Source organism: Orcinus orca, chromosome 7, assembly GCF_937001465.1.
Source record: "Orcinus orca chromosome 7, mOrcOrc1.1, whole genome shotgun sequence".
Lineage (NCBI taxonomy): Eukaryota > Metazoa > Chordata > Mammalia > Artiodactyla > Delphinidae > Orcinus > Orcinus orca.
The window spans coordinates 32186302-32210144 of NC_064565.1; the positions used below are offsets into that span (position 1 = coordinate 32186302).

The 23843-nt window shown below is 34.8% G+C and overlaps 1 protein-coding gene across 1 annotated transcript in view; it reads right to left on the minus strand.

Annotated features, from left to right (window-relative positions):
- The window catches only part of LRP1B (LDL receptor related protein 1B), a 1810989-nt gene that overhangs the window by 924586 nt on the left and 862560 nt on the right, over positions 1 to 23843 (minus strand). The window contains exons 5-6 of the mRNA XM_049711954.1: positions 19697 to 19825; positions 2279 to 2536 (exon numbers count right to left, since the gene is read on the minus strand). Of these exons, the coding sequence (XP_049567911.1) occupies positions 2279 to 2536; positions 19697 to 19825 (387 nt within the window). The remainder of the gene's footprint in view (positions 1 to 2278; positions 2537 to 19696; positions 19826 to 23843) is intronic.

Consider the following 23843-nt stretch of genomic DNA (forward strand, 5'->3'; position numbering starts at 1 on the left):
AGATGTTTACTAAAATATTATGTAAAATTTAAATTCAAGTCGGTTTGACCTGTAATGATTCTCCTCATAGTAATACTTTGAAAAATAAAAGTTTTATTTTTTTCCAAAAAAGAATGTTTTCTTCAGGTAAATTCAGAGAAAAGTATCTAAAGATAATGAGGGAGGAAAACCTAAAGAGATAATCTCTGGAATAGTGGCTAGTGACAGGTATTCAGGCATACTCCCATCAGTTCATTATTTTTGCTTATATGGTACAACAGAGATTTTAAGTAATTACATATGCAAAGAATATTCAAAATTCATTATCAACTCACAAATTGTCATGGTGAATGCACAGTCCATTGGAAGCTGTCCTGTGACATGTTGATAAAATACATGGCTTACAAGCAATGATAGAGGAGCCCAGCCCAGCTCACACCTCTGTCCCACTCCCATCACTGTATTACTTCCACACATTTAATCACTTCTTTCTAAAGTGACTGGAATTGCATGGCTTAAATCCAACTTCATTAACAACTATTTATTCCAATTAAGATGTTTCCATTGCATTAATTTTGTATAGTTCAAAATGAATGTCTGTTCATCATTTAAGTGAACTACCTAACAAAATCAATCTCTATTTTTCTAGATTTGCCAAGAATTGTTTATAAATCACATGAAATCTAAGTTCTGAATTATTTTCTACAAATATTCTAATGTAGAGTTGCTTAACCAATCTGAGATGTACTATTAAAGTTGTTTAAAAATACATATTAAAGAAAGGATTACTACTATTATTAGGGCATATTAAATGTATAAAAAAAGTTGCTTAAGTAACCTTGGAAAATAATTTTACCTGATGACCTAGTGAATATTCTAGCAATCTGACTGCCAGTATTCCATTTGCTAGGGAGAAATACATTTGGATTAGTTAAGGTAATCACTAACATGGCAGAAACCAGAGTTGTTTGTTCAAATGATTTTCAACTGCTGGCTGAGCCAATGTCTGAAATACTCAAATCACACAGAAACATTCCTTGTGCTACTACCAATAGTTATTTACTGTTTATTATGAATTATCATTTCTCCATGGAATCCTTGAAATAGACAGTGTCCACTGTTTTCACTAGGCATTTTTGGTCCACTGTCACAATAAATGACCTTATCAATTATTTTAATTATGTTAAGAAAATCTTCAAAATGTTGGATTCTATTTGTTAAACATTTACTTCTGTTCACTTCATATTCCATTTTTCTTACAATCTTTGCCACTGTTTTTATTCAATCTAATCATAATTTTCAAACATTACATAGTACTATTTTCTTACATTTAATAAGGATCAATAACCAGTCCCTGAAACTGTACATCACAAACATCAATAAAATATGATTACTGAATTCAAATCACCAAATATTCAACATCTGAAAACTAAATTTATTCTATCACAGCACTCTTTTTTTTTCTTCTTAACTTGATTGTACATTTCCTTCATTTCTCTACCAAGTTTTATATTGGTAGCATTTGTAAGAATAAGTTTTTTCTGTAAATCATAAAATAAATGAATACATCTTGAAATTCTCATGCATACTGTTTCCCCAGGCAAGCACAAATAAATTTTTATACTCTCATGCGGGAGGGGTAGAGAGCAGAATAGTGAGGGGGGGAATGTATGTGCATGTGACAATGTGATATACAGAAAGAGAAAGACAGTTAATAGTTTGTGAATTTCCGACATGAGAAATCAAGTGAATCACAAATTACAAATTACTCTTTAGGAAGAAGATATATAAAAACTCTGATTTACTAGGAAAAAAGTCAACAAACACAGGTAGTTGTTACCAATTAGCATAAAACTAATAGTTTTCAAGGTATTTTAACAAACACTACAGTTTGTTAGTGTTTATTTTGTGTTTGTTAGTGTTTAAGAAGAGCTTATAATTATCAAATCTGTTTCTTGTTTTTGGTTGTGGTTGTTGTTTTTTAATCCTACCTTCACTATCACATTGTGAACTATCATTCAGTGAAAAATCACAGTTCTCATTTAGGTGATACTGCAATAAGCATTAAAGAAAGAATTAAAATTAACCCTTCAATGTACCGCTTACATAAACAGTGCAATTCTTGTGTATATGTGTGTATATGCAAAACACATAGGGAATATACTTATTTAAGTGTATTCATACTTGCATATATAGCTTTCCAAAAGCCATTAGCTATGCTAGAAAATCTAAGAATCCTGTCTACTGGTCTGCAAATGAAATCCTTAAAGGGTGACATATAATATAAATCGAAACTCACTGTGAAAGGATTGAAGAATACTGATTGTCCATTCATCTGTTAATCTTCCTGTTTTTGTTATCTGGATACATTTGAGCTGATTTGAAGATTCTCTCGATTCAATCCAACAAATAATATCTTCATTGTAAATAAAATCCAGAGTATGAATTTCGTTTCCATTGACTGAGCTCAGGGTTGCCATTTTACTTCCATTAAGATAGAAAACCTCAATTGTTTCAGAATTTGCAATTAACAGCAAAGGAGGCCTATCTGTAGGTTCTGGAATAAAACAGAAAGAGGAAAGTGAGTTCAGTAAATGAGTCACTTTTTAAAAAATAATTTGGCATTACTTATTAAAAGTTATCCTATATTTTTAATGCATCTTTACAATTTTAAAAATTCCTTGCCAAAAGTATTTTTTAGTAACCTGGATATGCTTCAGTAACTGTATCACTTCATTTTTTTAAGGACAACATAGTCCACTGAGCATTTCTATTCTTGATTTCCTTAGTCATAATGTGCTGTCTAAATATGAGGACAATGCTATTTGCTTTCACTGTTGGTAAATAAAAGAAATGCTGTGAGTTGTTTTTCTAGCAATGATGATGGATCTGGATTGACCTCTCCATACAGTGTTATAGACTTCCCTTGTGAGCAAGGGCACACTTTTTTGAAGTGGATGTATGAGGTCAGAAATAGATTCTCTGGAGTGGAACATGCAAAGCTCACAGCCTCATACAAAGAGCACCTGTGACCTCAGGCTCATTGGCTCCCTGACTGACCCCTGGAGCCAAACAATCACACATTTCCTTAGTGACTAGATCATGGTCACTGAACCAGTTCCTTTCACATTTCTTCTCTACAGTCAGGAAAATAAGATTCTCGAGGTAAAAAACTTGTTTACTACCACTTGTTGGAACAATGCATCTTTGCTTGTGCTAGGATTGGTGAGTTTTTGGTAAATACATACTAATTGACCGGAATCACAACACCTTTAACATATAAAGTTAACAGTAAAAGCCCATGTAAAATTAGTGTTGAAAGAGTTTAGCTTTATAATCATATTCAGAGTAGCTTTCGTGCTAATTAGGGAATAGGGAAAATTTGGAAACCTCCAACTTCTCCTTTTTGCTGCCTTACATCCATCGTGTCAACAAATCTCTTTGACTCTGATGTCAAACACATCAGTGACTCCTACTACCATCCTGCCCCAAGCTGCCATCACGTCTCAACCAGATCATCACAACTGCCTTCCAGCTGGTTTCTCTCTCTCCATCTATGCCCTCCTCTTCCTGAGTCTATGGCAACACAACAGCCAGTCATATCCTTAAAATGTTAAGGCAGATCAAGCAAGTCTTCTGCCCAGTTCCTCAAAGGGTTCCCATTTCAATCAGAGGGAATTCAAAGCCTTTAAAATGGTTTATAAAGCCCTACCTGATGTGTATTCTCATTACTCTTTGACCTCGCTTCCTTCATCTCCTTACTACTCCCACCCTTGTTTATCCTGCTGCACACATACTGGTCTTCTTATTGTTCTGTGAACAAGCCAAGTAAGCTGCCATCTCAGAGGCTCTTCCTTCTTCCTAGAATAATCATCATATTTCAGAATGGCCGACTTGACACGCTGACCTCCTTTTGGGTGTTATTTGGATGTCACCGTTCTGGTGAGGACTTCTCTTACCACTTTATCTTGTAAAAAACTACAAGCCCCTACACTCTCGGTACACCTTCCCGAGTTTATTTTTCACTTATCACTACCATACATTGTATATATCTTATTTATTTCTCTGGTGTATTTTTCTACTTCTGCTGATGTTATCTCTAGCATTTATAAAAAATCTGGAACCTATTGGCCGTTCACTACAAATTTTCTGAATAAGACCAAAGGACACATGGAACCCTTACACAGTAGAGTTTGTTAGAAACATTCTGTGAAACGTTACAGAGTAATTTGGATTTCTTAACCTATGGATGGAATCCAGAGAAATACTGTCTCTTCAGAAAATTTCATAAACATTATTAGATCATTCAAGACACTGATACTGAGCACTGTAATGGTAGGAGAAAAGCAGATGTACATACTATGGCTAATATAATTAAACATCTAACATTTTGAACACATTATTTAATGGTCTTCATCATTTCTTGGGGAAGTAGGAATATCAGGCTCCTTGTGTATCTTTCAAATAGAAGAGCTGTCCAACGAAGATGAATTTGGGTCTTCCCTCACAGGCCTAAAATGTCAACTCTGAAACACATCCTAAGGCCTTCCATGAGTATTTGAATTTTTACTCCTAAGAAATTACTTCAATCAAGCCATAGGATTCTTCTCTGCCTTCAGAAAGGCATTAAATGTTTTTTTATCTTAAAACAACAAAAGAAACAAAAGTAAACAACAGTACAACCTCAGTGAGATTATAAACTAAATAGCCCAACAGTTTCTTCCCAGTGGAGAAGTGAACTTGTCCCTGGAGTGCTTGGTATAAACCAACAAAAAGTAAGTCTCAATAATACTAATATTATTTCCATAATAAAGAGTTCTCTTAGAATAATCAGTAAAATTGTGAACTGTCTCTGCTTATGTAACCTTGTCAAGTGACTACATCTGAGCTTGGTTAGCCAGCTGGCTCTCTCTCAATCTCTTAAAGCCATCTTGAATCATGTAATACGTGTCCTTGCCATTCCTTAATGTGGAAGTCTAAACTTGGTCTCTTTTCAACAGTACTAGCTCTGTTTGTTTTCCAGTTGACCTTGGCACTCCTGAAGTCTGTTGGATCATGGATGGATTTCTCAGGTTAGGAAGGGGTCTTAGACAGCTGTGTTATCAGGTTAACAAAGATATACTGACACTAATGTCAGTGCTTATGGTCTGCATTTGACAGCCAAAATGACCTTTAGTGAAATCAGCTCTCATTCAAAAATGAACCACTACTGCCAAGCTCATAAGAAGTCCAGATGTAGACAACAATTTCTAAACTGCCTACCAGTCAGTAAATTTAAGTATGTCATAAACATTCTTTGAAGAGAGGCTGGAATATGAAGGAACATTGAGTTTCTCTTGAGAAACTGAGATAAAAATAAATTAATGGTCAACACAGGCAATGTTTACTGGACACAGCTAATCAATCTATTTGATTTTTGTAGCTGCTTTTTGAGCGAGTCAGTTGCTTACCTTAATGCAAAATATATCAACCACTGATTTTAAAGCTTCAGATAAACAGCCAATAGAGAGAAAGTCAGGTGCTTCATAAATTGACATGGTTTGATATAATAATGGTGACTTTTAAAATTCAAATGACACACTGGAGGAAGGATACTTCTAGTGTTAGTTGTGATGTACTTTACTGAAGTAATACTCATGTGTCTCTGCTAATTATTATCTATGGTTTCCCACGTAAGATAAATAAAACATAAGGCCTGATATGGGAGTGGGAGAAGCTACTGAAACACAAGGACCCACAAAAATCATCAGGGGCTAGGGATATAAATCTTTTTTTTTTCCTACTTCATTATGAAAGGGGGCAGAGGCCTGACAAAGGTTATCCATCTCTACCCGCACTACACTGCTCTCTAGTGGGCATTATTACCACATGCTTCCACATGCCAAGTGAAGATCATCATTAGCTTGGGTAATAATGATAAAAGACTGATAAGAATAAATGTGATGCTCATATCAGATGCCACACTTAAGAGTCAGTGAACAGTTTCCTTGAAGGAACAGTTAGAAAACACATCAGATGACTTCAGTCAAAGGGTTGTCTACATCAACACTTAATGAGAAGTAATAAATATTAACCTTCCACATAGAAGAGACTGGAACACAAGAAAGCACTCAGTCAACACTCTGGCGTAGAGAATCAAGACTTAAGTTGAATAAACCTCTACAATAGGCTGTCAACTGATTCATGTTGGAGGAGGAAAACTGTCCTCATTCTCTTCACTCCCACCCATATATCAACAGCATAAAAAAGAGTATTTTCTCTCCCAAACAGTTATAGAGATGTGTATAATCAGAACATGATTTTTTTCCTATCATGTTATATTAATCAGTGTCATAATTTTTAAAACTGATTAGAAAACTGAGAATTAAAAAGAGAAGCTTGGAAACAAGAAATATCTCATTTGACTAGATTCATAAAAATATCTCTTTAAATTCCAAGCCACTATAACCATATCCTTGCAAACATATCCTTCTCCTCTCATAGTCAAGAATATACTAAAGATGTTTTTATATACTTATAATAATATGATTTTGACATATAGTTGATGTTAAATAAATGTTTTCAGAGTGAATAAAACTAATTTTTACAGCTTCATTTAAACTCCCTATTCTTCCATTCAATTCTAAGAATATTAATTCAGCTAGTTTCATTTTAAGTAATTGGAATTGTGGATTCAGATAATTAAAAATAAATATAAGCCTAATAAATATTTATGTACATAATAAATGTATCTATATCACATATACACATAGAAAAATATGTATTATCTAGTTATACTGTGTTCTGATTTCCCCTAATTAATCCTGTAATTGTGAGCAATTATCTCCAGTGAATGAGTTAGGTAGGTGCACCTCAATATCTGCTATTTCAAAGATGAGAAAAAAAAAAAAGAATGAGGTTCAACTGTTTAAAAGGTTAAATGGTAACTTCCATGTAAAGTATATAAAATGAAGAGCCAGACTAAAGCATGGGAAAATTGTTATCTGTACAGCCCAAAGAACTGGTTTTCAACCAATACAAACTTAAAATAACTTAAAGAAGAATTTAAACAATTTTATTTTTAGTTTATCATATACAAATGTATAAAGTCTTTAATAATAAGGAAAATATGATGAAGTTAGAAATGAGAAGAATGATAACAACTTGTAGCAAAAAATTATGCAAACCCTCATAGGAAGTGAAGTGTAACTATATGCAACAAAAGTGAAGAGCAATCTGTATAAAGAGACTAAATTTAAAAGAAAAGAAAAGAAAACTTCTAAAATTATGCAATGAACAAAAAAAGTTGAATATGAAATACTAGGAGGAAATTATCTAGTTTAAAAAAGAGAAAAAAAGCATTATTCAAGTAATAAAATAAATTATAGACCAAAGTCAACTAAACCAAACTGAAAATGTGGATAAAGTTAACCATATAAGTGAAAAAAAGATACAATGCTGGAATATTTTCATTTCCAAAACGTATATGGCCAAATTTGTTTCTCCATTTTCCTCAACTATTTTGTCAATGGAAAAATCTCTTTACTGAGCTGAATGATATTTAGAATAAGTGCATGCTGTGCCACATGTCAGAGGAAACTATTTTATCAGATTTTACAAAAGAAAAAGTAAAATATGAATCAAATGTGGAAACATTAAAATGCATTAAACAGTTTTCACCTAAGCAAGAAAATGTAATTACTACAACTATACTGTAATTTATCTTAGCACTACCTTTTATTGTCACAATGCATTTATACTAAACTCAATTGACTGGATGAAAATGCTTTATTGTATTTTTTATTTTATTTTTAGAACTTATAGCTCTAAGGTATTCAACTAGTATCTGAAGGGGATCAGCAGGACAGTCTGTCTTCAAGAAAGATATACCTAACAGAAAAATTGATATACATATATATACATCTCTAAATATCTATAAAAGTCTATATTTTTTAAGTCAGGTTTGATACCTTTCATAAAACATGTATAGTAACATTGAGTTCCAAAGAATGTTTAGATATATCTTGCTATGATTGAATGTTTGAGTCCCCTAAATTCCTATGTTGAAATCCTAACCCCCAAAGATGATGGTATTGGGAGGTGACAGTTGGGAGGTGCTTGGGTCCCAAAGCTGGAACGCTTATGAATAAGTCCCTTATAAAAGAGGCTCTAGAGAGATCCCTAGCACCTTCTGCCATGTGAAAATACAATATGTCTGCACCCCAGAAGACAGCCCGCAGCAGACCATGCTGGCACTCTGATCTCAGACTTCCAGCCTCTAGAGAAATAAATTTCTGTTATCTGTAAGTTACCCAGTCTGTGGTATTGTTACAGCAGCACAAATGTACAAAAACGTATCTGTTTAATAGAGTTAATAGTTCCTTAATGATGATGACGTTTGATTTCAGGTTTGCCTTGATGGAAGAACAGGAATTGGACATGCAGAGATTAAAAAAAAAAAAAAAGTTGAAGAAGAAGAAGAAAAAAAGGAAGTCAGGTGAAACAAACAGCTTTGACAAAAGCACATATGTGGGAAAGACTCTAAGATGTGTTGGGAAGATACTAACCTCAGTTTTTCAGTTTCTGAGGGTACAACATGCATTAGTGGTGAAACTACTTCATCATGATAATGACAATAGCAAACTTTTTGAGCATGTTTTAGGAGCTAGCTTCATCTTTATCAGTTTATTGTATACTCACAACATCTCTAAGAATCAGGTGCTAATATTATACACATTTTATAGGTAAGAAAACTAAGTTATTTAGAGTTTAAGTAACTTGCTTAAGATCACAAAGCTACTAAGTAAAAAGAACTAGATTCAAACTCACATAGAGCTTGCAGTAGCTGAGAAAGTAGGTTGAGAAAACATTGCACAAGTCATTTAATGTCAAGATGATAAACTTATTTTTAATTTGGGTTGCAATGGAAAGTCAATATAAATTTTAGAGTATAACGAGCAAAAATATCTTGAAGATCAACTGGGAACTGATACATAGAATAGGATATGCGTGAGTAGAATATAGTAGGATAGGTATATTTCCCATTTAATTTCTAAAATTGTTTTTGCTTTTACTTTTAAAGTGGTGTAATATAATTCAAATCAGATGGGAAGGTAGTATGTAAAAATCTTGTTTATACACTGCCTTGGTGGTAGTATTCTGGAGTGAGTTTGGAAAGGAGTTAGGTAAAAAGGAAAAGGTATTTCTGTTCTCCTTTAGATTGATGCGATACAGAAAGAAAGAATGACCATGTGTGCCGACATTTCTATTGGAAGCAGGGGCCAGTGGAGAAATGTAAGCCCCAGAGAATCCACAGAGGTTCAGGAACACATTAAATTTCACACATATAAATCAAGAAAGGTATTTATCTTTTTAATTATAAAGAAGGTAATCCAAGGTTATTAGTAAAAAAACAAAACTTATATAGACACAGGTTTTGAATATCTGGATTACTGAACAGGGAAATGCTATTTTAATTTCTCAGAAAATAGGTAGAAGAACCTAAAATGGGTGGTGTTGTGTTCCTACACAGAGATGGGGTGATGTAATAAAGTCGAAGTTTTAAACTGTAGAGACTGTTTTATGTAGATAATAAGGGGCATGGGGTCAAAGATTCTGTGGAAATTTGAGATTTGGGTGACAGGGAGGAACAGGAAAAAAAGCAGAGTCGGTTTTATGAGAAGATGATGGGTTTAGTGCTGGCATATTAGGTCAGTGTTGTCTTTTGTAATCTTGTCTTGGGCACTGTGAAAACTCACTCAGGTAAACTACTGATCAACCTGAATTACAGACTTTAAAACAATGTAACCTTTTTGTTATTTGGATGTTAATAGTGAAATACCGCTACATTCATTTAGAGGATATTTCAATGTGAAATGTGATGATTGAGAAGCAATGAAATACGTTGTTTCGCAGGAATAAGGAACATTTTCTGAACAACAATTAAAGCCAATAACATCGTGCCACACACACACACACACACACACACACACACACACACTAAAAGAGGTTCTCATTTTGCAAATCAGCAGCTCTCACAATTTTCCTGTTTCTTAAAGAGTTGATCCACCAGATCAAGGAAGTATTATATTTCCCCTACTAACTAGAAGGTCTTACTTGGCACATGGTAAGTGCTCAATAAATGAATGACACAAAAGGGCTGTTTGAATATGGATTTGCCAATGTTTTTAAAGATATTTTACTGATTTTTTAAGTTTAAGAATGATAGTGTATTTCAAAAAAATAAAGAATGATAGTGTATTTCAATAAGTAAAATGACAAAAATAATGCATTGTGATTTTTAATCAGGAAAATGAAATAAATTTAATTATACTGAATTTAATTAATTAAAGTATAAATTTAATTAAATTGAAGGGTTATTTTGGTAAATCTCAAAATCTCAGAGTATGATTCATTCAAATTTTAGGTTACTGAATTAATATTAAAATTAGCAGATAGTCCAGGGATGGTCAATTCGCATTAGTTACTGAGAGGTGGCCTATGGCTACTTTTGAATCTCCTAATCACCTTTCTCATTGTGGCAAACAGAAACTTCTTTAGCTATAGAAGCACATTTTTCCCAATTCAGACATGTCCCTTTAATTTATAAATTGGTAATGATTGAATTTAATAAGTAATAGATATTGGCTCATTTAAAAATTGCTTTACACTTATACTAGGTACCTAGAATAGTCAAATTCACAGAGTCAGAAAGTATACCAGTAGATGCCACGGGGTTGGGGGGTGCAGGGGTGCGGAGGGGGAATGGAGAGTTAGTGTTTAATGGGGACAGAGTTTCAGTTTAGAAAGGTGAAAAATTGGGGGGATGGATGATGGTGAGAGTTGCACAACAATGTGAATGTACTTAGTGCCACGGAACTGTACAGTTAAATATGGTTAAAATACTATGTTTTATATTACGTGACTTTTACCACAATAAAAAACAACATTAAAAAAATTGCTTTAAAAATATTTCCAGTTTGAAAGCATGGGTCCTTTAAAAAGCCACTTTTGTCTCCTAAAAAGAAAATACTGTCTCAGTGTTTGCATATTTATTTATACATTTAACAGATTTATTGAGCATGACTAGATTCCGCCACGCATTCATCTAGATGCTAGAGATACAGCAGTGAATGAAACTAATAAAATTTTTTGTTTTTGTAGAGCTTACATTTTAGTGGAGGAAAAAGTCAATAAGCAGGTAAACCAATACTATTTAATTTTTTTTGGCAGTGTTAAATTCTATGAAGAAAGGTAAAGCATTGGTAGGAACGTGGATGCAGGCTGTTCTTTAGAGAAAGTAGTACAATTCAGAACATATTTAAAAGTTTGAAACAAAGAGTTTGAGAGAAAGAATGGAGTCAAGGGAGACTCCAGTATTTTGGCTTGGACAATTGGGTGAATGGGGTCACATTAACCAAGATGGCCATCACTGGAGAAAGCATTATTAGGGGAGAGAATCAAGAGCTTGGGACACATAGAGTGATATTTCCATTAAATTTCCAAATGGAGATGGTAAGTTGGATCTCAATATTCAAGTGAATCTAGTGTTCAACAAAGCGCTCAGGGCTGGTGGTAAAAACTGGCAAGTCTCAGTCTCTAGATGTTTAATAAAACCATGGAAGAGGATGTGTTTTTAAAGTCATGATACAGGATGAGAGCACTTAGGAAATCAATAAAAGAAGAGAAGATGTCCAAAGGACTGAACACTGAGTCATGCTGAAAATACTGACAAAATGAGGATTATGCAGCAAAATAAACTGAGGGGAAAAAAAATGCCCAGTAAGGTAAGAGGAGAACTCCAAGAATACACTCTTTAAAAGGGAAAGTATTCAAGAAGGAGACAGGATCAGTTGTGTGCTAAGGACTGATAATTGAGTAATTAAGCAACTAGAGGTCACTGGTAACTTTGACAACAGAGGTTTAAGTAAGTGATAAGAAGGTAAGACCCACTGAAGGAGGAGGAGAAAATAGAGAAAGAGACAGCACACTGAGTTTTTCTATAACGGGAAAAGAAAAATGGAGTGGTAGCTGGAGAGAAATACAGTTTTAAAGGAGGTTGTTTTGCAGCCTCTTTGCTACATCCTTGTATACTGATGGAAATGATCCAGGAGAAATGAATATCTTGATGATTCAAGGAATAAAGAAGACAACTGTCTGAGTCTAACTCTTGTACAGGTGAGAGAAGGTGATACTGATGCACAGAGGCTGGGATTGGCCTTAGACAGGATCAAAGTCAGTTTGTTCTTCAATTCAAATAAGAGAAGGATGAAGTGATTAGCTCTAGATTCAGATAGATTGGTAGATGTAGTTCAGGATGAGAAAGTTCTCTTTTGACTGCTTCTGTTTTCTCAGGGGAATATGAAACAAGACCATCATCTTAGAATAAAGAGGAAGGAGGTGGACATCTGAAAATTCATTATCTAGAGGTGGAAAAGGGAAAGGTCATTTAATCTATTTCACTGTTTTCTGACAGGGCTGCCAACGGATGTAAATAGATAACCTATATTTAAGATCACAATCTTCTACTTTGCTATTAAAAAAAGACTAGTTCTAAATACTCAATGGTGATTATATACCAAACTTTTAGCTACTTTACTAGATATATATCCCTTGTAATTTGATGGTATGTTCTAAACCTCTAAAGTCTGTTAAGATATAATTTGTCTAATAACTTGGCAAGTATTATTTTTCATGGAAAGCAAAGATGGAGGCTGTGTGAGTCCTAGTGCGAAGAAGAAATGCTCACACACATTTAAAACTGCATTCAATACAATGGATTTTTTCTTCTCAGGACTAAAATGACGTTAAGCAGCTTGACTAGGGAGAATATGCAGAATATTTGTCATCAAAGTCAAGGGCAAATATGAACTCTGGGGGAAGAGTGCTCAAGAGACATTCTCTAACTGCTCTTATTACATTGTTGACTGCAACTGATACAGGGGATGCCTTGAAAACTCTCTGAAAAACAAATTTCCCTTATTAGAAAAAAAAAAATTTTTTCTGTCAGGTTTTAAGCTTAGGTTTTCTGAGGATTTCAATAGCACTATACTTACACTTTTCTCAAACAAAACAAAATTATACATCCATGCGTAATCTTAAACCATTTGTAATTTCTATGAATTTAAATGTGCCTTATTTCTTTTTGTTTTTCATTATATTTGTCCAATTTTAAGACAAAGAAAGGAAGTTAACTGCAGAACATGACATGATCTATTATATATTTTATATTGAGGATTTAAATATTAGTTCAATCAATAGCTATTCTATAAAAAAATACAATGATAGAAATTTGTACTTATATATTGTGTCATTTGTGAAAACAAAATTTACTGATTGTCAAATCTAGAGTCCATAAATGTCGTCATGTAATTCTTAATATCCAAATAAAGACATCTGCAGCTAGATTGCAGCTAAGATGTTAAGTGGTAAAGAAAATGGAAGACGTGAATTTTTTCTGTGTCTAATATTTTTTTAGACTATGGGTAAATCAAAGGTGTCATGACACGTAAAACACATGACAGGTAAGACTGTTATCAATCTTGCAAATTTGTTGCTGGAAAAAAGATTTAAGATATCAAGAAAGGTGTTAGACTGTGAAACTGATGTCCTCCAGGAAACAAAAAATCAAAAACTTAAAAAGAAAAATTTTAAAACCCAGCAAAAACAGACATAGAATATTCATGAGGAGTTTTATACCTCAATACTGGCAAACTCATTAACAGTTGTGTGGGTAGAAAAAAAAAGTGTGATGCTTAATTTGGGTAATGGAAATTCCATTAGAAATCCTTGCCCTGTCCTGTCATGGAATGTGAATTCCAACTGAGCAAAGGGCCAGAGAAGATATAGGGTAGGAGTACTCTAAAAAATAGAAAAATACTTTCAATGGCCAGGCCACGTTATCAAAGGGAGTTGTGAAGCTCTAGTATTTGTACAGAACAGAGGCTTAGGATATACTGCCTGATTGCAGGTGGTGTCGCTTATTCTCCAGCTATATTTGCACAGCAAACACGCACTCGGACTGCATGTCTGTCTGAGGAGGGACTGGTTGAGGGAGCACATTTATGGAGATTATGCAGAGCTCCCCAGCCAATTTTGATGCCTCTACTGCATCAAAGGCAGCTTGAACCCTAAATAACATGATGAAACTGGCAAAAACAAAACAAACAAAAAAACCCAAAAAAACAACCATTACCCTTCGAATCTCTTGCAGCCTTTTGACTTTCCTTTTTTTGATCCTCAATATCCCAATACCCTTATTCTGCTTCCTGAATGTTTAGGAAATTGCTTGCAGCATCCAACAAGCATTTACCTAGCACATACTCTGTTCCAGGCACTGAGCTACTTCTCTGTCACTTACCACTTACCATAGTGTACATCATTTCCTCCAAGCATATGTGACTGAGTAAAAAATGACAAATCTGGATTTCTATTCTGGTGCTGGTCTACTAGGCTTGCTCCTAGCTCAGAGCTTCTCATACACCATCACGTCATCAAGTGTCATTCACAGTTATGCCTCAATGAAATGACAAACTGTGCAGGAACTAGACCTTTGGACTATCTAAAAAGAGTAAAAACTCTAAATAGTGAATCTTCACGTTGTCAAGACATGATCACATATCATTCTGTGGGAAGCCATTCTTAGCCAGATGGTAGACTGAAACAGATCTGATCCATAGTTTCTTAAGTTATCAAGGTCACTAAGACTTAATATGTTACTCTTCCTATGAACACTTAAATTTTAATATGCGGTGTTTCTTTTAAAAAGAAAAAAAAGGCAATTATACTTTAATAACTGAATTCCAAGCATCACAAGTGCTGATTAGTATGATACTCTGAGTAGGGGCTCTTCCCTTTTTTTTTTTTTTTAATTCCCAGGCTTGTCCCTTTTTATACAAGTACCAGCCTATTCTGTTCTCCCCATGAGCAGAGCCAGCCTTGACAGAAAACCACAGATGATTCCTCCAACCTTCCAAAAGGACATTTTAAACTATTTATTAGTAGATGACAATAGAGATTCGAAGTAGGAGCCATAGGAAGTTATTTTTTGTTTTATTTCTCTATCTTTCTCTTTTTCTTTCTTTCCTTCCTTCTTTAAATTGCAGCAAAGAAAGTATTATGAAAACACTCTCTAACACTGTTTGGAGGTGTGCTTCTATGGATTACACAGGGATTATAATTTGTATTTCTTACAGCTAAGAGTTCCATCACCTAAAAAGTCTCCCCTTACCCTCGCCCAAATCAGTGAACAGCAAAGCATACGCTGTAATAGAATCTCAGTTACTTAATGGTCTCTCTTCTCTCATTACTCTGGTTGTTCTGTGGCAAAAGGTGTACTCTCTCTCATATAGTACCATTTAACGTGGTGACTCAACAATGATGAGCATAGAATTATTTAGTGCTCTTTATTTTGCTACTGCTTTGATGAAATCAATAGAGGCTTATAGGTTCCATAGAACTGAATGCTGGGGTAAATGCCTGCCTTAAGCAAGTGGTTAGGACACTGAAAAGTATAGTCCAAGGAGCCTGAATTTATCAGTTCATTCAAAATTTCCAACAGTTCATAAATTAAACACCCTTAGCTATTATTTTCACTCTCGCAGGTTCTGCATGAGCCCCTTGTCAATCCTGGGTGCCCACATTTAACACATACTTCTATAACAAAATCAGTCTAAATCAGTTAAAAGAAAGTAAGCTAAATTAAAAAACAAACAGAAAAAACTTTTCATTTTCAGATTTGATGTCATTATTAGAACTCTAATTTTGAAAAATGTAAAAATATACAGGATGCTTTACTGGATACCTATAGATGCTTGACAGTTACTTTAAAACATCTTTTTTCAAATGACAAGTCCTAACATTTAATTCAAAAATGACTAGTTTTTAACGTGTGTCCCATTCCAAAGTTACGAACAATCCATCATGACATTCACATTCTAGCATGCTTCCTACTACCCAGTAATATCAAGTATGCATGAAGTTATTATTTTCTTTTTACATACACTGAGAGTTCTGTAGGTTTTCTTCCATTTGGAAATCACCTATTTTGATGTCACACGGATAGGACTAGATTACCTTTGAAATTTTCCCAACTTTGAAACACTTGATTCTATATTTCAGTAGTCAGGGGAAAATCTTACTCAGTGTAGAAAAGAAAAGAATTTGTCTGTACTACATGAATTATCAAGAATGAAAAGGCCTCCTGCCTAACATTAATCTCTTCTCCCAACTGCCACAGGGCCTAAAATCCCCTCCCCCTACTAGAGGTATTTCTTAAAGGTGCTCTAAGGGCTTATGAATTTTACTTGGATTTGGTCATTATACTACAAAAGAGGGATAATCAATTAACTTAAATTCATTTTCCTATTTACTATCAATTGTCACATTGAAAATAAGATCCCACAGGCAAGCTTTGGGGTGACTAGTTGGGGAGCGACCATGATATTATTATTATTTTTTTTTGTGGTACGCAGGCCTCTCACTGCTGTGGCCTCTCCCGTTGCGGAACACAGGCTCCGGACGCGCAGGCTCAGCGGCCATGGCTCACGGGCCCAGCCGCTCCGCGGCATGTGGGATCTTCCCGGACCGGGGCACGAACCTGCGTCCCCTGCATCGGCAGGTGGACTCTCAACCACTGCGCCACCAGGGAAGCCCCATGATATTATTTTGTGCTGAACTAGTTCATCACCTTAGAAGCAGCTTCCCAGCCAACTGACTCTGCCACCCTCTGCCTTCACATAAAAGGCTACCTTTCCTAGGAACTTTTATTTTCCCATCTATTATCTAGTAAGGTCTTTGTAGAACTTTCCTCTTGTGTGCAGTTCTAGCTGTCCACTGTATCCTCTGGGTCTGATATATTTATGTTGCATTTTCTGTCTAAAGTCTAGGGATCTTTTACCAACATCTACTGTTTGGGGTCAGCCCATTCTAACCTTTCGCTAATTTCACACAATCCCAGCTTCTGGAATCCGTTGAACTCTGGCTTTACTTGGAGGGAAAGTCAGGCTCCAGAATCAAGTAGGGTAAAATTTTAAAGGAAGAAAAAAAGAGGTGCTAATCTAAGCAGCAGGTAATGGAAAAGAGGAAAGTCAAAGCCTGAAGACAAATGGGGTTTACTTTATAACATTTTCCTAGCACCCTTCAGTCACAGCAATACCACAGTAAATAAAATTGCCACAGAAAAATTTAAAGCTAATGTATTAAATGGAATTTTAATACATTTAATCTAATGGAAGCAAAAAATTCTCCTGTACATTTGTTACAAATATGAGAAAACTAAAGCAAAACTGATCGGTTTTTTTGAATTATACAAATGCATTGTTCAAATATCCATGTGACCTTTAGAACTAGTCAGTATATGTTACAGACTTGTACTCATTTACCATATTACTGATTTTCCTAAAACTACAAACCACAGGAACGTTCCCATGAAAACTGTGTATTGTTCTAACTATGTACGCCAACAGTCATCAAGCCAACCACTAGAGGTGAAGGCATTTACATATGTATTCCATTATCAATGCTAGAGTCATCAAATCATGTACCATCCCTCTAACTACATTCAAAGATGCAGCACTATATCATGTACCATCCCTCTTTGACTACATTCTCTTTTTGTCAGAAACGCTTCTGTGTAGAAAGAGAGGAAGTGCTTCTCTGTATAGGGTTTATTACATTACACTCTCCCTGTGTATTCACAGCAATATTGTGTGGATCAATAGAAGAAACTGCAAAGAAAAAGCCTTCCACTTCTTTAATCCGTTGATATATTAAATCAGAACTCTCAGTGGTGGAAAAAAAGAGGAACAGATAACTTGACCTAATTTTTCTAGAGGATTGCCCCTGAAAAATAAATAGGGCTTCATAAACCAACTCAGCAATTGAAAAAAATAAACTAAGAAGTAAAAGAGTTCCTTTCTTGGTAATTTTCTATACAAATACGTTTTGTAAATAATTAAACATACTATCTCAGAGAAATAGTTGAAATTATAACATGAAGTTACGATGTAAAGGGAAACAGCAGCAGCTCTCAGAGCAAATCCAATGCTTTGCTCAATTTGGTTTCAGGAAAGAGAATCCCATCCCATGCCTAATTTTCCAACTGCTAATAAAAGGGAGTAGGGGACATTCACTAATTTATCAAAACTTCATAATTTGAAAATGCAGGAAATGAAACCAGATTTGGAGGAAGTGAGAAGATGCCAGATGGAATACCATGTATAATATCTTCCTATATTATTCCCAAGCTAATTCAGTTCGCGCACACACACACACACACAAACAACAAAAAATTAGTGTTATCCTATCATTACCAGCACCTCAAGGCTATTTCATTGGCAAATCAACAATATTTACTGAGGGTGTACTAAGACGGCACACTATGTAGAAACAGGCGGCTTTATTTGCAGATAAGAGGTAAAGGGAAGGCAGTTTTGAAACACGAAATTCAAATACTTAAGAGGAGAACACTCATTGTAGTAATCTTAATTAGAAAGAAAAATTAATTCCTTCTTTTTCCTTCCTTCCTTCATTCCTCCCTCCCTCCCTCCTTCCTTCCCTCAATCTCTCCCTTCCTTCCACAAATATTCACTGAGTACCTATATGTTCCAGGCAATGGTCAGAACTGAGTATATAACAGCAAACAAAACTGACAAGTTCTGTACTTTCATAATGATTATATTATTCTGGGTAAATCTGATGATAAACAGATACATAAATATGTTCATTTCAAATGGCAGCGCTATAAAGAAAACTAAAAAGTCATGTAGTGATAGAATAGGTATGAATAATAAGTATAGTTGGGAAATAAGATTGTGATGGAGAGAGTACACACCCTTAAATAGAATGGTCAGAGAAGGTCATTCTGAATGTTGACATTCTAGCCAAGACTTGAATGATAAGAATGTGACTATCAAAGAGAAAAGCATTGCAGGCAGATCAAACAGCAAGTGAAAAGACCTCAAGAGCAAAGTGGCTGAAGGAAAAGGAAACCAGCATGGCTGGGGTGTGATAAAAGGAGAAGGAGAGATGAGATGGAAAGGTAAATGGTACTAGTCCATTAGCCCTTAGAGGCCCTGTGAGAAGTTTGGGTTTTATTCTCAACATGAGGGAAAACTGTCAGGAGATTTTAAGCAAAATAACAACATGGTTTGGTTTATATTCTAGCAGATTAACTATTACGTGAAATATGAATTTTAGAGGGAAAGCAGAGGCTCACAGAAACCAGTGAGGAATCTATTATACAGTCCAGGAGAGAGATGGGTAATTCAAATCAATTAATCCATTCCTTTTGAACAGGTTTTTGTTCATTAGAAACTTCCTGTAATGGAAGGAGTTTTGTAGTGATCAGTGACAACTAAAAGAACTTCTCTGGCTTTCTAAGGATGGATCATTTCCTTAAAATGAAGAAAAAAAATCTATTTCTTCAAAGTCCATATTGCTCTACTATATACATTTCTAATGAAAAGAACTGCAAATAGGAAATAAATTCTGGAAGGACCAAAAATTAGATAACTTGGGCTTCCCTGGTGGCGCAGTGGTTGAGAGTCCGTCTGCCGATGCAGGGGACACGGGTTCGTGCCCCGGTCTGGGAAGATCCCACATGCCACGGAGCGGCTGGGCCCGTGAGCCATGGCCGCTGAGCCTGCGCGTCCAGAGCCTGTGCTCCGCAACGGGAGAGGCCACAACAGTGAGAGGCCCGCGTACCGCAAAAAAAAAAAAAAAAAATTAGATAACTTACCAGTTTTGGCTTTGCAGGATCTGTTGTCTGGCTGCATTATGTAGCCCTCCACACAACTACAAGCATAGGATCCATACGTATTTATGCAGGTCTGGCTGCATGTACCGTAAACAGCACATTCATCTTGATCTAAAAGGTAAATTAACAACATTTCTAAGCAGATATATTGTTGGGCATTTTTTTTCTCCCTGAAGAAAACATTTTTTCCAAACTTTGGAAGTAGGCTATTAAAAAAAAGCGAGAAAGAGCCAACTCCAATACATCTTTTCAAAACCACACTAACTGAACATAAAATTCAGTGTCGTTTTAATAGTTACGGAGATACAAGATCAAGCTTAACACCAAATCTTTTACTTTAAAAGATAATTTATTTGCATTTTTGATGCGTAGGCTAAAAGTCCTTGGATATTTGTGCAAAGGTATAAAATGCACTCCAATGAATATTTGCTGAAGAGTTCTAGTGTTTACGACACTGGCTTTTTCAGGATTTTGACAAAGAATTAGACTGGCAACACGATTTTCAATGAACAGATTAAATAAAAGTTCTGAGCTAAGCAATGTAAACCACCCTCACTAAATCAAAAGGAGGAAACTATTAAGTACTTGTCGCAAGCAGAAGTTTTATCTTAATTAACTTTTATTTTAATATCTATGGCCCTCCTCCTATTTTTTCCCTACTTCCACTCACAATACTTTTCCTCCAGCACCTTGTTCAAGTCTCTGTAAGCAGCAGGTACTTAATGATTCTTAACCAACCGGGCAAATTAAAAAAAAAAAAAAAAAAAAAAAACTCTGCCAGCTAATAATTTAGACAAATGTGTATTCAGTCTGTCCTGTGTACCAAGCACTATACGAATTCCTGAAGAAACCAAAATTTATAGAACATGATTTCAACCTCTAGGTGAAACAAGTCTAGTGATATAGAATTTCATTTCTATGCATTTCCTTATAATAGAGTCATACTCTAGTTATAATAGAAACACAGAGAAGTAAATGAACCTGCTTGGAAGTTAAGGGAAAATGTGAAGGCTGCATATTGAGCTGAGTTTAAAGGATGATTTAGATTTCCTCAGACTAAATAAAAAGGGATCAGATGGAAAGAGGTGTTCCAGTTAAACAAAACAGCATGTGAAAAGCCATTGGGATGACACAGTAGGGATTTCAAAGAAGTATAAGGAGTCAGGTGGAGTAAGGGTGTATAAGAGGAAATGGTAAGAGATGATATTGGGAAAATCGTTTTGGGATGGGATAATGAAGTTATTTGTATGCTAAACTAAAGTGCTGTACATTATACATAGGCACTGGAAAGCATTAATTAGATGAGCTTTATGATCAACTTTGTATTTTAAAACTAAACAAAGTCACGATAAATGGATTGGTGAATATAGAGAAGAGAACCTGGAAAATTAGCTATGTGCTAATTTCACACAAGAAATTATATTTTGAAGTCATAATATTTTGAACAATGACAGTAGCAGTGGGAATGGAGCAGAGGGAATGGACTCAAATGTTTAAGAAATAGAATAGATAACATGAAGTTTGACTGGGTATGATAGAAGTGAATGGTGGTCTAATTTTATAAGAAGTGTAGATTACAGTGGAGGTATCATGGGAGGAAAAAATGAGTTTGATTTGGATGTGTTAAATTTGAGGTATCTGTAGAGCATCCTTGAGTAAACATTTAATAAGTAGTTGGAAATATGGAACCAATAATATAAGGTGAGATCGGTCCTGGAGTATTTCAGAGTCAATAGCATATGGATATTAGATTAAAAAAATAGGAGAGGGTTAGATCCCACAGAGAGAAAGGGAAAGTCGGGAAAGCTTAGCTATAGAAAAATACTTTAGGATACCAATATGAAAAAGGCCGGCAAGAGAGAGGAGTCCATGAGCCTCCTCTGAAGGATGTTAAGCGGATTAAACTGCTTGGGTATAATAAGAATATATATTTGGTCTTTATCCTCTGTTTCTGACACAGAGTTCAGTTACCTTGTAATTTTCTGAGCTATAGGAGTATCTTTTGTTATTTCTAAGGAGCCCTGTGAAATACACTAGAGTCTATGCTAATGAAGTGACTCAGGGTGGGGCTACTAGATATTCTCAGAATGGGACTGGTCTCCAAAAAGATCAAACAGGTGACTTAGAGGGTGGGAACTCTCAACCCCATCCTCTGACCCCCCAACCTAAGAAAGGAGTTGACTAAGGAAAAGCAAAAGATGGCTAAGTAGCCAAGGAACCATTTAAATTGGGAAACTATGCATTTGTATGACATTTATTTGCATTCCTCTCCGATTTTTTTTAGCTTCGTGTAATAGCCTGCATTTATAGACAGTCTGTTTGAAGTAAGTAGCTTTGGGGATAGGAAGAATAGTATTTGGAGTGAAGTCCACAGTGATAATGTGAAATTAAATCTTGAATTTGATAAAGTCCAGCCCCTAGTGGCAGAAATGATGATTCGTATCTATAATATTTTCACCGATTTTTTTCAACTTTACTATTATTGGTTCCTATTTTAGTTTTTCTGATATGTGATTATGCTACACAGGAGAGCAATATGAATAATGATTTCTTTTGTTCTTTCTCCTCAGTCAGAATGCACTGTTCTGACATTGATGTAACTCCACAAAATTGGCTGCAAAGAAACAGGCATGTCATCACTTGTAGCACTATCTTCTTTCTTCCTTTAAGGACAGAGAATATCCTGGAAATTCCTTCAGGAAAGCGTAAATGATGCTCAGACCTGGCCATCCAGGAGTGCAGAGAAAGTAAAAAAATCTCTTCTATTGATGAACTTCCATAAAAATTGCTGTGTATTTGCTTACTAATATTCAACAGAAGAAAGTGATTATGATGATTTTTACAGATTTAAAAGAGAGATTCAGGAGAAAGAGATTCATGTAAAAGGAGCTGAAAATCCTGACACCTATAGGAGTGAGGTATAGCAAAAGAATGAAAAGGATACAGGTAAGTATATTGGCCTACCTTGTGTGAATGGCAGGTGTTGTTTTGAACTTGAAATTGCGTGCATGTCCAGAGGTACTACTTATATCTGGCAGACTCTGTGATTGTAAGGGGTCTAGTGTTGACAAATCTGAGTTTTTTCATAAAGTCTGAACTTCTGTGTGCAACCTTCTGATTTTCAAATGTTGGTTTAAGAATAATGTCAGTCAAATAAAATATACCAGTTTGGTCCCCCTATAGTCAGATTATGTAGTCTTTGGGTCTGATAAACATTTAATAATACATGTTTTTATAATATTTGTATTATGCAGAAAATGAAAAAAACACAAACTGAAAATTTAAGCCCGATGTACATTATAAACCAATGAGCCTCTCTAGGATAAGAATAAGTGGGCTCTGGAGATCTGTGTTTTAGTCCCAAGTCTTTTACTAAAAAGATGTGCAGACTTAACTAAGTCACTTAATTTTTCAGGGTCTCACTTTTCTCACTTTTGTCATGAGGATTTAAAAAAATATTCTCTGAGGATTTTTTCAACTTTAAGATTCTATTTTTAAGGTAAAAGTTATAATATTAAAGCAAAGGGTTAAAGTAATCAGCAAAGTACCAATTTCTTTGGAAAATATTCTGTTTATTAGTGGTGCTGGTAACACAGATATTCCTCAATTTTATACACAGATTCTATATTCAATGTTTTCTATATATAGATTCTAAATACCATATAAAATAATGTATTGTTTATATTGTGGATATATCATATATATATACACAAACATATAATATTATGTATATGTATATATATTTGGATTCAACATAATGAAGAAATAACCTAAAATAGTTCAGTATGGCAGAGTAGAGTCATTTGGTGTAGAACGTTCACAAAAACAAAAATTAGGACATTAAAAAATAAATATTTTATATTCATCATTATTGCATTGGTCAAATATCAATCACCAGAATTACCAATGTAAAAGTTGTAAAGAATATTACATGACTATTATTAACTTAGTAGATAACAAATGTCTACTACACTGCAGCTATATAACAGACATAAACTATTTAGGAGGTTAAAATAATTAAATCCAAAGTTTTAGTGACTGACCAAAACACATCCCATTGTTGACATGTCCCATGTCTGTCATTACTGCAATATGAATTGAAAATTGATTTGTAACCATATGATATCAC